Here is a 12,964-nt window from a genome sequence, read left to right on the forward strand (position 1 = left end):
CTGCCTTGGCGGTTTTGGACCTGCGCTCTCGCCGTACATGTCGTCGCGTCATTTTGTTTGAGGCAAAAAAAAAAAAAAAAAGCGCAAGATGCTTCAGCTGCTCTCGGTGTTGCCGCTGCTTTAAAGTCGCAAAGTGTAAACATGGCTGTCCACGTCGAGGGCAGCCGGGGCTTCTACTTCAACACCGTCCTGTCGCTGGCTCGCTCGCTGGCGGCTCATCGGCTGGCGCCGCTCGATAAGGTTAGCACTTCGCTTAGCATCCGGGCTAAGTAAGCGTTCATCTTGCATAGCGGACGGGGCGAGTTGGCGGTGTGTGTGTGTGACGTCATCGTGTCTCTTTTTGGCTTACTGTCAGCAATGTGACATTATTTTAGTCAAGACGAGGTCATGGTGAAATTGATTGGCGATCAGCCAGGTCGTAAGTGGTCGAATGTGGCCCGAGTGTTAAGCTGAAGTCGGCCAATGGATGATAATCCTACATGACACACTTGGCGGTATGTGAAGGATGAATTGATTTACATTTTCAGCGTTCCATTCTGAAAGTATCATTTTCTGTCATTGTAGTGAAGGGAAAAATATATGCAGCAATTTCTGGCCAAGGTCAAACTGGAAAGTCAACAAGAGTCGAGATGTGACTTGTTTTGAAATGTTATCACGTCAGACTTCTAGCATTAAAAAGATGGCTAAGCACAGACCTGGGCAACCTAGAAGAATCTAAAAGCCCCCAAACAGACGAATGCTGCATCAAGACAGTCCAGAAGCAAGAGGAGAAGATCTCGACGTGAGGACGCAATGTACGTCCCGTGGTGCAAAATGTTGTCCCGTGTTGTCGCACCGGCAGGTGCAAAAGCTGCAATGTATGTGTCCCGTGGACGTGCGAGGCGTCTTCCAGCTGGACGAGAGGCGTCGGGACGCCGTGCTGGCCCTGGGCGTCTTCCTGGTGGAGTCCAACCTGCAGGTGAGCACGGCGCTCTCGGGACCGGCCGGCTCATTGCGGGCGGGCTCTCAAAGCGGCGCTGTCGTCTCAGCACAAAGACGCCATCGTGCCCTACCTCCTGGGACTGCTCAAAGGACTTCCCCGAGTTCATTGGATCGAGGAGGGCTCGCAACGGAAAGGACCAGGTCAAATCGGCGCACCGCTTGTCTTCCGACCTTCTTCTGCGCAATGGGGGACCTGCGGCGCACGTAACCAACCACGCGTGCACTTCCTTCTCCACTCCTGTAGGAACGCTTCCCGTGGCCGAGAACTTCAGCTTTTGTTTCGTGACCCTGCTGTCGGACGTCGCCCAGCGAGATGAAACCTCGCGTGGACAGGTGTGTGTGTGTGTGTGTGTGTGTGTGTGTGTGTGTGTGTGTGTGTGTGTGTGTGTGTGTGTGTGTGTGTGTGTGTATCTATGTGTGAGTGTTTTGTCATAGTGGTGTGATGATGTCACTGTGGCGTCAGATTGTGGAGAGCATCATGGACGTCATGCAAGTCCTGCAGGAGCTATGCAAGAACCCGCAGTCTCACGATAAAGGTGACCTTGCCTGTTGTCAGCCGCCGGCCTCCGTTTTGCTGACTTTGTGTTTTGCTTTCAGGTCCCGCCTACGTGGAGTACACGTGTCGCTACACGGTGCCCACCTTGCTGGGCGTGGCGCGAGCCTTCGGCCGCTACAGCAACACCAGCGAGCCGCTGCTGTCCAAGCTGTTCCCGCGGGTGGCTGCGGCCGCCCCGTCGGCGGCCGACGACGGCGACGCGGCGCGACGGCGCTCCTTCAATGACTTCCGCTCCATCCTGCCCAGTTCCTTCCTCACCGTGTGTCCGCCGGAGACCCTGAGGTGCAAGGGCTCCTCTGTATCCATCGTGTCTCAACAGGTAAAAAAAAAAAAAAAATGAAATGACAAATGTATGACTGAAGTACAAGAAGACAGGAACATTTGATTTGATTTGTTAAAAATGTGTTAGTGTGAGAACGTGACATCGACGAATGGATAATGCAGCTAGTTAGCGAGCTAGCGAGTTAGCGGCTGGCTGGCTGGCTGGCTGGCTGGCTGGCTGGCTGGCTGGCTGGCTGGCTGGCTGGCTGGCTGTAAGATTGGCCAAAAGCAAGAAATTTTGACTCGAGTTGTTTTGGACAAGCTAGCCGGCTAGCTTCCAACGGGCCCGACGTTCTCACGCTCATTTACTTTCAGGCCAGTCCAGAGAGGACAATGCTGAGCCCGAGCTCCCCGGCAGACCCCTCGGCGCCGTACTTTGAAGGTGAGCGCGGCTCCTCCACCGACGCAGCCGATCGACCCGAACGCCCGACCTCTTTGCAGGCTCGTACCTGCCCGACGGGAGCTCCGTGGACCCGGACTACTACTTCTCCACCATCAGTTCCAGCTTCTCCGTCTCGCCTCTCTTCACCGGCAGCAGCCGCGGAGAGTTTCACGTGCCCCTGGACACGCTCCGGCAGCTCCTGCAGATGGTGCGCACGGCACGGCACGGCACGCACGCACGCACGCCTGAACACGCCATCTTGACACATCTTGGTTTTCGCCTTCACCAGGTTGAAGACATCGTCTCAGAGTCCTTTTTAAAGTCGCTGGACGAAACCTTGGCCGAGTTTTTGGCGGTAAGACGGCGGCTTGACTCGTTGGTCCCAAAACACGGGGACTATTATTTCACTCGCCAGGCTCTGCTCTGGTTGCAGTCCAGTGCCGGTCTTCACGTGCACTACAAAAGCTTCAGTGACCCGCTCTACGTGGCCATCTTCAAGATGCTCCGAGACACCCTGTACAACCTGAAAGGTCAGTCCCGCCCCCTTTTTGGATCCGTCCCGTCGACCGCCCCCGCTTGACCCTCCCTCCCTGCCTCCCTCCCACCTTCCCTGCGTGAAAAGACCTCCGGACGGACTTTGTGAAGGAGGTGCACGACTTTGTGCTGGAGCAGTTCAGCAGCAGCCAGTCGGAGCTGCAGAGGATCCTGCACGACGTGGAGTACCTGCAGAGCGAGCTGAGCCCGCTCAAGCTGCGCTGCCAGGCCAACGCCGCCTGCGTGGACCTCATGGTGTGGGCCGTCACCGAGGAGCAAGGTGGGAGCCTCCGTCGCCAGATCCGCCCGCCCGCCCGGCCGGCCGGCAGCGCCGCCTCATCTTCTTTCACTGCCGCCGCAGGAGCCGAGAACCTTTGCAGCAAGCTGTCGGATAAGCTGCAGTCCAAGACTTCCAGCAAAGTCATCATCGCCCACATGCCCCTCCTCATCTGCTGCCTGCAGGCGAGTCACCAGTGGCGCTAACCCTCCCTCCCTCCATCCCTCCCTCCCTCCCTCCCTAGCCTCCCTCCCTCCCTCCCTCGCTCGCTCGCTCGGCAGCGCCGCTCTGATCTTGGCGCGTTTGTGCGGGCGCAGGGCTTGGGCCGCCTGTGCGAGCGTTTCCCGGTGGTGGCCCATTCGGTCACCGCGTCGCTGAGGGACTTCCTGGTGGTGCCCTCGCCCGTCCTGGTCAAGCTCTACAAATACCACAGCCAGTGCTCAGCGGGTAAGCCCCGCCTCCTCCCGCCTCCCACCACTGGCTCGGCTCATGCTTCTCCTCCTGTGTGCGAGTTGCTCAAGGAGGCGGCGAGATCAAAATCCACGTGACCAACGAGCACTCCCAGTCCACCGTCGGCACCAACTCGGCGAGCAAGAAGAGTCAGCCCTCCATGTACGAGCAGCTGAGAGACATCTCCATCGACAACATCTGCAGGTGGAGAAAAAAACAACAACCCCGGAGCGGGCACAGGTGCAACCGTGCGTGACCTGGTGTGACCTCGCCCTCAGGTGTCTGAAGGCGGGGCTGACCATGGATAACGTCATCGTGGAAGCCTTCCTGGCCAGCCTGTCCAACCGTCTGTACATCTCGCAGGAGAACGACAAGTAATGGCTGTCGTCTGTCCCTTCCGAGGGTCCCCACTCACGTCTGCGTGTGGCACAGGGACGCCCACCTGATCCCGGACCACACCATCCGGGCTCTGGGCCACATCGCCGTGGCCCTGCGGGACACGCCCCGCGTGATGGAGCCCATCTTGCAGATCCTGCAGCAGAAGTTTTGCCAGCCGCCGTCGCAGCTGGACGTGCTGATCGTGGACCAGCTGGGCTGCATGGTCATCACGGGCAACGCAAGTGTCCCGCCCGCCGGGCGCCCGCCCTCGCCGCCACGTCTTTGTTGACATGCTGACGCCGGCGCTCGCGCTGTGCCCCTGCAGCAATACATCTACCAGGAGGTGTGGAATTTGTTCCAGCAAATCAGCGTGAAGGCCAGCTCCATGGTCTACTCCACCAAGGACTACAAGGACCACGGCTACAGGTCGGCCTCGTCGAGCCCGTCAGGCTTTGTTTTTGTTTCGGTTAACCGCTTGCGGCGTCGGCAGGCACTGCTCTCTGGCCGTCATCAACGCTCTGGGCAACATCGCGGCCAACCTGCAGGCCGAGCAGATGGTGGACGAGCTGCTGGTCAACCTGCTGGAGCTCTTTGTGCAGCTGGGCCTGGAGGGCAAGCGGGCCAGCGAGCGGGCGGCCGACAAAGGCCCGGCCCTCAAGGTCTGCCCCGGCCGGCCCTCTTTGCTTTTTACCGGGCCTCTGCTTGGCGTTTTGAGCGCCGTCTTTTCTCGCGCCGCAGGCATCGAGCAGCGCCGGCAACCTGGGCGTCCTCATCCCCGTCATCGCAGTGGTAAGCGGCGTCCGGAACGTCGTGTCGGAACGTCTTCCTCCGCCTCTTGAAACGCTGGCCTGTGCCAACAGCTGACCAAAAGGCTGGCGCCCATCAAGGAGGCCAAACCGCGCCTGCAGAAGCTCTTCAGGGATTTCTGGCTCTACTCGGTGGTGATGGGCTTTGCCGTGGAAGGCTCAGGTGCGCCTCGGTCTGCCCCTATTTGTCTCGGTGAGACGCCGTCTGACTCGCCGCCACCGCGGCCCCCCCCGCAGGTCTGTGGCCCGAGGAGTGGTACGAGGGCGTGTGCGAGATCGCCACCAAATCGCCGCTGCTGACCTTCCCGAGCGGCGAGCCGCTGCGCTCGGAGCTGCAGTACAACTCGGCGCTCAAGAACGACACGGTCACCCCGGTAGCGGCGCGGCGACGCTCCAAAGGCGCAAGCGAGCGGAGGCGGCGCCTTGCGGCCGCCTGACCCGCCGTCTCCGTCCCTCCCAGGCGGAGCTCAACGAGCTGCGCGGCACCATCATCAACCTGCTGGACCCGCCGCCAGAGGGCGCCGCGCTGGTCAACAAGCTGGATTTTGCCATGTCCACCTACCTGCTGTCCGTCTACAGGCTGGAGTACATGAGGTTTGGCTAGGCTGGGCGCACTTTGCGGCAGACCCGAAAAAGTGGCCCAAATAACAATCGCTTGCCATCAGGATGCTGAATTCGCCCGACTCGGAACGTTTCGAGGTCATGTTCCGCTACTTTGAGGACCGGGCCATCCAGAAGGACAAATCGGGTAAGAGCCGTTTAGCAAGCCCCCCCCCCCCCCCCCCCCCCCCCCCACGTTAGCTTGCGTAACATGAACGTTGGCGTCCGCCCGCCCGCCCGCTCGCTCGCAGGCATGATGCAGTGCGTGGTGGCCGTCAGCGACAAAGTCTTTGAGGTCTTCCTGCAAATGATGATCGAGAAGGTAAGGCCTGGAGCGGGCCACGGCCAGCGGTGGGCCCATCTCGCCGGGCGCGGCTTTCATCTGGTGTTCTCCTTCAGGCCAAAACCAAAGTGCACGAGGAGGAGCTGGAGCGCCACGCCCAGTTCCTGCTGGTCAACTTCAACCACATCCACAAGAGGATCCGCAGAGTGGCCGACAAATATTTGTCCGGTTTGGCCGAGACGTGAGTTCGGCTCGGCTCGGCCCGGCCCGGCCCGACCCGTCCCGACCCGGTCCGCTCACACGTGTCCTGGTGCGGCTGCTTTCTCAGCTTCCCTCACCTGCTGTGGAGCGGCCGTGTGCTGAAGACCATGCTGGACATCCTGCAGACCCTGTCGCTCTCGCTCAGCGCCGTGAGTTGGCCCCGGCCAAGTCACGTGTTACTTTTTCCCACTTGTGAAAATGGAACGAATGATGTTGTCCAACGCAGGACATCCACAAGGACCAGCCGTACTACGACATTCCCGACACGCCCTACAGGATCACGGTTCCCGACACTCACGAGGCCAGAGAGGTCAGCTCCTCCCACTTTGCAAACCAAATCAACTCAAGACAGGCTGCACATTTTCACCACATTTGGCGATGCTTGCAGAGCATCGTGAAGGACTTTGCCGCCCGCTGCGGGGAGATCCTGAAGGAGGCCATGAAGTGGGCGCCGTCCGTCACCAAATCCCACCTGCAGGAGTACCTGAACAAGCACCAGAACTGGGTGTCGGGTCTGTCGCAGCACACGGGCCTGGCCATGGCCACCGAGAGCATCCTGCACTTTGCCGGCTTCAACCGGCAGAGCACGGCGCTGGGGGTAGCTCGACAGCTAGCTAGCTAGCTGGCTTTGCCGCTTTGCCGCTGTGCCGCTATGCCGCTTTGCCGCTTTGCCTTGTTTCGGTACTTGACGGCGTTCCTCTCGTTCCCCCGCAGTCCACTCAGCTGACGGAGAGACCGGCGTGCGTGAAAAAGGACTACTCCAACTTCATGGCTTCCCTCAATCTGAGGAACCGGTACGCCGGAGAGGTGGGCGAGCCGTCCCTCCCGTTCTCGTTCAAAGGCCAGGCCTACAGCTCCTCCTTTCCCATCCGCAGGTGTCGGGCATGATCCACTTTGCGCAAGCGCTGCGGGGCCAGCCGGACCTGGGCCGGCTGCTGGTCAAGCAGATGGCAGAGGCTCTGGACTCGGCCCGGCCCGAAGGCTTCACGGAGGTCATGTTCAAGCTGGCCGCCTTGCTCATCAGCAGCAAAGGTCGGTCGGTCGGTCGGTCGGTCGGTCGGACGGTCGGTCGCTCGGTCGGTCGCTCGGACGGTCGCTCGGTCGCTCGGACGCTCGGCTTTGCTTCGCCGTCCGTCTTCGTGTTGTGACGTCCGCCGATGTTTGTGCGTAGAGTGCGACCCTCAGCTGCTGCACCACCTCTGCTGGTCTCCTCTCAAGATGTTCAGCGAGCACGGCATGGAGACGGCCGTCGCCTGCTGGGAGTGGCTGCTGGCTGGGCGTGCTGGCGTGGAAGTACCGGTAACCCAGAAGAAACCCACATTTTTTTTTATTTTTGCATCACTTTGCACTGCGTTTGCGCTCATTTCTTTTTTTTGGGGTGGGGGGGGACAGTTCATGCGCGAGATGGCAGGAGCGTGGCAGATGACGGTGGAGCTGAAGATGGGCTTATTCTCCGACGCGCAGCAGGAGGCCGACCCTCTGGCGGCGTCCGAGGAGAGCCAACCCGTACCCTGCCCGCCGGACGTCACCCCCCACCACATCTGGATTGAGGTCCGTCTGCCGGCGTCAACCCCCCCCCTCCCCTACTCACCTTTTCCCCACTTCGGCCTGGCGCTTTGCGTCCAGTTTTTGGTGCAGAGGTTCGAGATAGCCAAGTACTGCAGCGCCGACCAGGTGGAGATCTTCTGCAGTTTGCTCCAGCGCTCGCTTTCGCTCAACGTAGGCGGGGCCAAAAGCAACCTCAACCGACACGTCGCGGCCATCGGACCTCGATTCAGGTGCTTTGGCACTCCCGGGGTCAGCCATTTGCTGATTTTTTTTCTTTTTCTAATTCCTCCTGTCTTTGTTTTCTGCAGGCTGCTGACGCTGGGCCTGGCCGTGCTCCACTCTGACGTCATCACCAACCCCACTGTCAAGAACGTCCTCAGAGAGAAGATCTACTCCACAGCCTTTGATTACTTCAGGTACGCGCGCGAGCAACTGCGGCAGTGAGCCAACTTGCATGTTTTATTTTCTTTTATTTTGAGCTGCGAGCCAAAATGGATGTCCGAGTCGGAGTTAAGCTGAGCTTGCGCTCCGTCTGCAGCGTGTCTCCAAAGTTTCCTACCCAGGGTGACAAGCGCCTGCGCGAGGACATCAGCGTGGCCATCCGTTTCTACGCCGGCATCCTGTCGGACAAGAAGTACCTGGCGGCGTGCCACCTGGTGCCCCCCGGTGAGCTTGGCACCACCCCGGCCCCGAGCACGCTCTCTGCCGGGATATTCGGATCACTTATCGTGTCCAGCACTTCTCCGATATCCATCTTAAGTAAGCCTCGGCCTCGACGGCGAGAGCATGTTTGGCGTGACGGGCGGACGGGCGGGCGCGCGCGTGCGTGCGTGGCACATTTGATGCTTTGCTCAACCCTCAGCGCGCTGCTCCGAGATGCTCTCCATTCCAACTTCCTCTCTTGATTCTCTAAAAGCCTTTGAGTAGCCGTGAGGACGAGATGCACAAATGTGTCACCTGTGTGGAGATGCACGACTCCTCATCATCCAGTCAGTCAGTCAGTCAGTCAGTCCGTCCGTCTGACCCAACCAAACCACCCACCAACCCGTCCATCCATCCATCCATCCATCCGTCCATCCATCCATCCATCCATCCATCCATCCGTCCGTCCGTCCGTCCGTCCGTCCGTCCGTCCATCCATCCATCCATCCATCCATCCATCCGCCCTCCCCATCCAGCACGACTTGAATCCTCCCCTCGTCAATTCCGAGAGACGAGGCAAGTGGCCACGACTGGCCCAGAGCTGCTCGAAAAACGCAAGCAAGCAGCCCGCTGGGGCAGCCAGCCCGTGAAAAAGGGGAAGGGCTCCAGAGCGGAGCCTGCCTTGTGGGACACCAGGCAAACTTTTGAAGGAATCCCCGGGCAGATTGCTCATGTCGCTCAGGCGAGCCCGGGATCCCCGCGATTCAGGGCGGGCATGTCGACATCTCCATCATCACTCGTGTGGACGCCGTCGTGCCATTTGCGCGGTGGCGATTACGGCGCCGTGGCGCGCTAAACGCGCCTTTGTGTGCTCCCGGCCAGACAACCAGGACCCGTCGCTCAACAGTTTGTCGGTGATGAACGCCGCCGACATGCGAGGCGGCGGCGGCGGCGGCAGCATCGACTCCAGCGCTCGCTCGCAGCAGAGCGGCCAGGGATGGATCAATACGTACCCGCTTTCCAGCGGCATGTCCAGCGCGTCCAAGAAGTCCGGTGGGTTTTCCAAAGTCAAAGTCGAAAGCCTCAGTTGGTGATGGCGTGACGCCGTACCTCGCAGGAGCGTCCAAGAAGAGCAACCGAGGAACGCAGCTGCACAAGTACTACATGAAGCGCCGGACGCTCTTGCTGGCTTTGCTGGTGAGCGTCCGTGCATTTCTCCGGCCGTTCCCATCCCGTCCCCATTCCAACCCGCCGTCTTCCCTCTTTTGGCGGCCAGGCGAGCGAGATCGAGCGTCTGAGCACGTGGTACAACCCGCTGTGCGCTCAGGAGCTGGCCATCGCCACCGAGCAGTCGGTGGAAACCAGCATCGCCAACTGGAGGTCCAAATACATCAGCCTGACCGAGAAGCAGTGGAAAGACAACGTCAACCTGGCCTGGAATATCGCGCCCTACCTCGCCATGCAGCTGCCCAGCAGGTCGGCGGCGCGCTCGCATCCGCCAAAAATAAAACCATAAAAAAAACGCAGCCAACACCTGCGCCTTCCTTGGAAGGTTCAAGAACGACGCCATCACGGCCGAGGTGACCCGCCTGGTGCGTCTGGACCCCGGCGCCGTAAGCGACGTCCCGGAAGCCGTTAAGGTCAGGCCCCCTTTTTTTTCTTCTTCTTCAAAATGGCTGGCGGCTTCGCTCAAGCGCTCCTGTTTTTGGCGCGGTGGCCGGCAGTTCCTGGTCACGTGGCACACCATCGACGCCGACTCGCCGGAGCTGAGCCACATCCTGTGCTGGGCGCCCGCCGACCCGCCCACGGGCCTGTCCTACTTCAGCAGCATGTACCCGCCGCACCCGCTCACCGCGCAGTACGGCGTCAAGGTGCTGCGCTCCTTCCCTCCGGTGAGTCCCCCCCGACCCGACCCGGCCCGGCCCGGCCCGACATGCTTCTTTCTCTTTGTTCCTTTTTTTCTCTTCTCCCCCTCTTCAGGACGCCATCTTGTTCTACATCCCGCAGATTGTTCAAGCGCTGCGCTACGATAAGGTATATTTGTTCACGTCAGGAGTCGCAGCCGGCTCCAAAAATATCAGGACGCTTGTGCAATTGTTGACCTCAGATGGGCTACGTGCGGGAGTACATCCTGTGGGCCGCGCAGAAGTCCCAGCTGCTGGCTCACCAGTTCATCTGGAACATGAAGACCAACATCTTCATGGACGAGGAGGCGCACCAGAAGGACCGTGAGTTTTCAAATCCTTTTGTTTGTTCTTGTTGTTGTTGTTTTTAATTCAAATCAACGACCTGCTTCCTGACGCCATTGGCCGCTCAGCCGACATCGGTGAGCTGCTGGAGCAAATGGTGGAGGAGATCACGGGATCGCTGTCGGGTCCGGCCAAAGATTTCTACCAGCGGGAGTTTGACTTCTTTAATAAGATCACCAACGTGTCGGCAATCATCAAGTAAGTCGGCGCCAACAAAAGCATGGCTGGAGGCGCATGGCCATTTTTGGGCTCAAAGGCTTTTAAAAATCAATGTTGAGGTGACCACATGATCTTTCAGGCCAATCCCCAAAGGGGAGGAGCGGAAACGGGGTTGTCTGAAGGCTCTGGCGGATATCAAAGTTCAAGCAGGTAACAACAACCTCAATGGCGGTAACCCTGACACCTTTCTCCGTCGTTGTCGTCACAGTGAACAGTGAAATGCAAAATGTGTGTGTGCTGTGCGCTAGGCTGCTACCTGCCCAGTAACCCCGAGGCCATCGTTCTGGACATCGACTACAAGTCCGGAACACCCATGCAGAGGTCGGAAGCCTTGAGTGCTAATTATGCTAAGCGCTTTGGAACTGTTGCCGTGAGCTTCATTTGGACAAAAGTAGTTCTCGCTCGACGACGTTGGAGGGAGTTTGGGAGCTTCGTTTAGAAGCAATGTCCAAAGCAGTTGACCGTGACACAAGTAGTGCTTTACCGCCATCTGTCTGTCTGTCTGTCTGTCTGTCCGTCCGTCCGTCCGTCCGTCCGTCCGTCCGTCCTCCCTCCTCCGCAGCGCGGCCAAGGCTCCCTACCTGGCCAAGTTCAAAGTGAAGCGTTGCGGCGTGAGCGAGCTGGAGCGCGAGGGCCTGCGCTGCCCGTCCGACTCGCTGGACGAGGACGGGGACAACCCGGATGCGGCGCGGCGAGTCTGCTGGCAGGCGGCCATCTTCAAAGTGGGCGACGACTGCCGGCAGGTGAGCCTCGCTTTTGCGCTGCTTTTGGAACGGCGCAAAGCCGTGGATTTCTTTTTTCTCGGCTATGCGCAGGATATGCTGGCGCTGCAGATCATTGGACTCTTCAAGAACATCTTCCAGTTGGTGGGCCTGGACCTTTTTGTTTTCCCCTACCGGGTGGTGGCCACTGCTCCCGGGGTGAGTCTCCCTCCGAGTCAGCGTTTGATTCCCTGCGAGCAGGCTGCGGGCAACGTGGCGCTTTGGGCCTCCTCAGTGCGGCGTGATCGAGTGCATCCCGGACTGCAAGTCCCGCGACCAGCTGGGCCGGCAGACGGACTTTGGCATGTACGACTACTTCCGCAACCAATACGGCGACGAATCCACGCTGGCCTTCCAGAAGGTGGCGCCTTTCCTTCCCTTGCTTTACCTTCCCGGTCCCGTGTCTCCATTTACCGGTCTCCCGGTTCCCGCAGGCTCGCTACAACTTCATCCGTAGCATGGCGGCGTACAGCCTGCTGCTCTTCCTGCTGCAGATTAAAGACAGACACAACGGCAACATCATGCTGGACAGCAAGGGACACCTCATCCACATCGGTAAATGACCACAAAAAACAAAGTGCTCACAGTCGCTATGCTAGCACAGCGATCCGTCTATCCATCGTCTTGCCTGGGCAGACTTTGGCTTCATGTTTGAGAGCTCCCCGGGCGGCAACCTGGGCTGGGAGCCCGACATCAAGCTGACCGACGAAATGGTGATGATCATGGGTGGCAAGATGGAGGCCACGCCCTTCAAGTGGTTCATGGAGATGTGCGTGCGAGGCTACCTGGCCGTTCGGTAGGAAAACGCCCGCCCGGTCCGATCCGGTCCGATCCGGTCCGGGGTCTCCAATGTGGCCGTCTGCCCCGCAGTCCCTACATGGACGCGGTGGTGTCTCTGGTCACGCTCATGCTGGACACGGGGCTGCCCTGCTTCCGAGGACAGACCATCAAGCTCCTCAAGTGAGTGGCTAAATTGTCAACGTTGAGCGGCGGACGGAAACCAATGGTGTGCTTTTGCTCCCGCTCAGAGGCAGGTTTAATCCTCAGATGAGCGAGAAAGAGGCGGCGGCGTTTATCATCAAGGTCATCCAAAGCTGCTTCCTCAGTAGCAGGTACGCGCAGGGCTAATGCTAACGCCTAGCGGAGCGTTACGCTAAACTGCTGAATATGACCTTTTCACTTTTTGACTGTCCCAATTTTTAAGGAGACTAGAAGCCATTTTGGGTTATTGTTTTTTTTCCCCCCCGCCCCTCCAGGAGCAAAACCTACGATATGCTGCAATATTACCAGAACCAAATTCCGTACTGAGCTGCTGAGCGGCGGCGGCAGCGGCGGCAGCAGCAGCGGCAGCGAGTCCAAACCCGAAAGCAACAGTGCTATCACCCTTCAAGCATCATCACCACCTCTCACCTCCGTGCACTTTATTTCTCGCACTATTTCAAGATTACCATCAAATGTTACTTTATGTGTGTTACTTGTCAGGCCACGAGGACGAGTCATCGCTGCAAAGTCATTCCGTAGCGGCACTCTAGTGTGTTCTGGGAATTTTGTGTGCGTGTGCGTGCGTGCGTGTGGGTTTGCCAACTCGTTTTGAGCTCTAGAAAATCTCAAGTTTTATTTAGCCTTTGTGCAATGGTTTTAATTCTTTTGAATTATTATGACTTCTTGTGAATATGTCCCAAAGTATCCCAAAGCACTTAAATGTCATTTAAGTCA

General features: G+C 58.9%; 1 protein-coding gene across 7 annotated transcripts; it reads left to right on the top strand.

The window, feature by feature from the left end:
* The first annotated feature begins 41 nt into the window (after positions 1-41).
* On the top strand, positions 42-12,964 carry pi4kaa (phosphatidylinositol 4-kinase, catalytic, alpha a). Of its 7 annotated transcripts, none has more exons than XM_049737488.2 (53): positions 43-240; positions 842-958; positions 1,029-1,122; positions 1,226-1,314; positions 1,445-1,517; positions 1,579-1,856; positions 2,174-2,240; positions 2,300-2,448; positions 2,530-2,595; positions 2,674-2,770; positions 2,863-3,054; positions 3,136-3,236; positions 3,369-3,497; positions 3,566-3,705; positions 3,780-3,875; positions 3,934-4,117; positions 4,205-4,305; positions 4,370-4,538; positions 4,618-4,668; positions 4,740-4,848; positions 4,923-5,059; positions 5,146-5,279; positions 5,351-5,433; positions 5,537-5,607; positions 5,685-5,809; positions 5,897-5,978; positions 6,056-6,139; positions 6,218-6,427; positions 6,544-6,636; positions 6,705-6,861; positions 7,001-7,128; positions 7,222-7,380; positions 7,456-7,607; positions 7,686-7,793; positions 7,916-8,136; positions 8,902-9,072; positions 9,137-9,216; positions 9,296-9,495; positions 9,572-9,659; positions 9,744-9,911; positions 10,000-10,053; positions 10,127-10,247; positions 10,337-10,466; positions 10,567-10,637; positions 10,736-10,808; positions 11,050-11,230; positions 11,303-11,407; positions 11,484-11,609; positions 11,683-11,803; positions 11,885-12,044; positions 12,119-12,208; positions 12,277-12,360; positions 12,505-12,964. In XM_049737488.2, exons 1-53 carry the CDS (start codon positions 142-144, stop codon positions 12,554-12,556), a joined length of 6,420 nt encoding a protein of 2,139 aa, XP_049593445.1. In that variant the 5' UTR covers positions 43-141; the 3' UTR covers positions 12,557-12,964. The 7 variants fall into 7 exon arrangements, with proteins under 7 accessions (XP_049593443.1, XP_049593445.1, XP_049593444.1 ...); XM_049737490.2 differs by having other exon boundaries at positions 44-240; positions 3,369-3,498; positions 3,573-3,705; XM_049737493.2 differs by having other exon boundaries at positions 44-240; positions 3,369-3,498; positions 3,573-3,705; positions 7,916-8,043.

Source organism: Syngnathus scovelli, chromosome 13 (genome assembly GCF_024217435.2).
Source record: "Syngnathus scovelli strain Florida chromosome 13, RoL_Ssco_1.2, whole genome shotgun sequence".
NCBI classification, from domain to species: domain Eukaryota; kingdom Metazoa; phylum Chordata; class Actinopteri; order Syngnathiformes; family Syngnathidae; genus Syngnathus; species Syngnathus scovelli.

What these genes read in the sequence shown, in the direction of transcription:
- pi4kaa (XM_049737486.2), top strand. Translation starts at nt 142, where the DNA reads ATGGCTGTCCACGTCGAGGGCAGCCGGGGCTTCTACTTCAACACCGTC. An exon ending in TGGTGGAGTCCAACCTGCAG is followed by an intron (nt 959 to 1,028) that starts GTGAGCACGGCG and finishes CTGTCGTCTCAG; the next exon opens with CACAAAGACGCCATCGTGCC. An exon ending in ACAAAGGCCCGGCCCTCAAG is followed by an intron (nt 4,539 to 4,617) that starts GTCTGCCCCGGC and finishes CTCGCGCCGCAG; the next exon opens with GCATCGAGCAGCGCCGGCAA.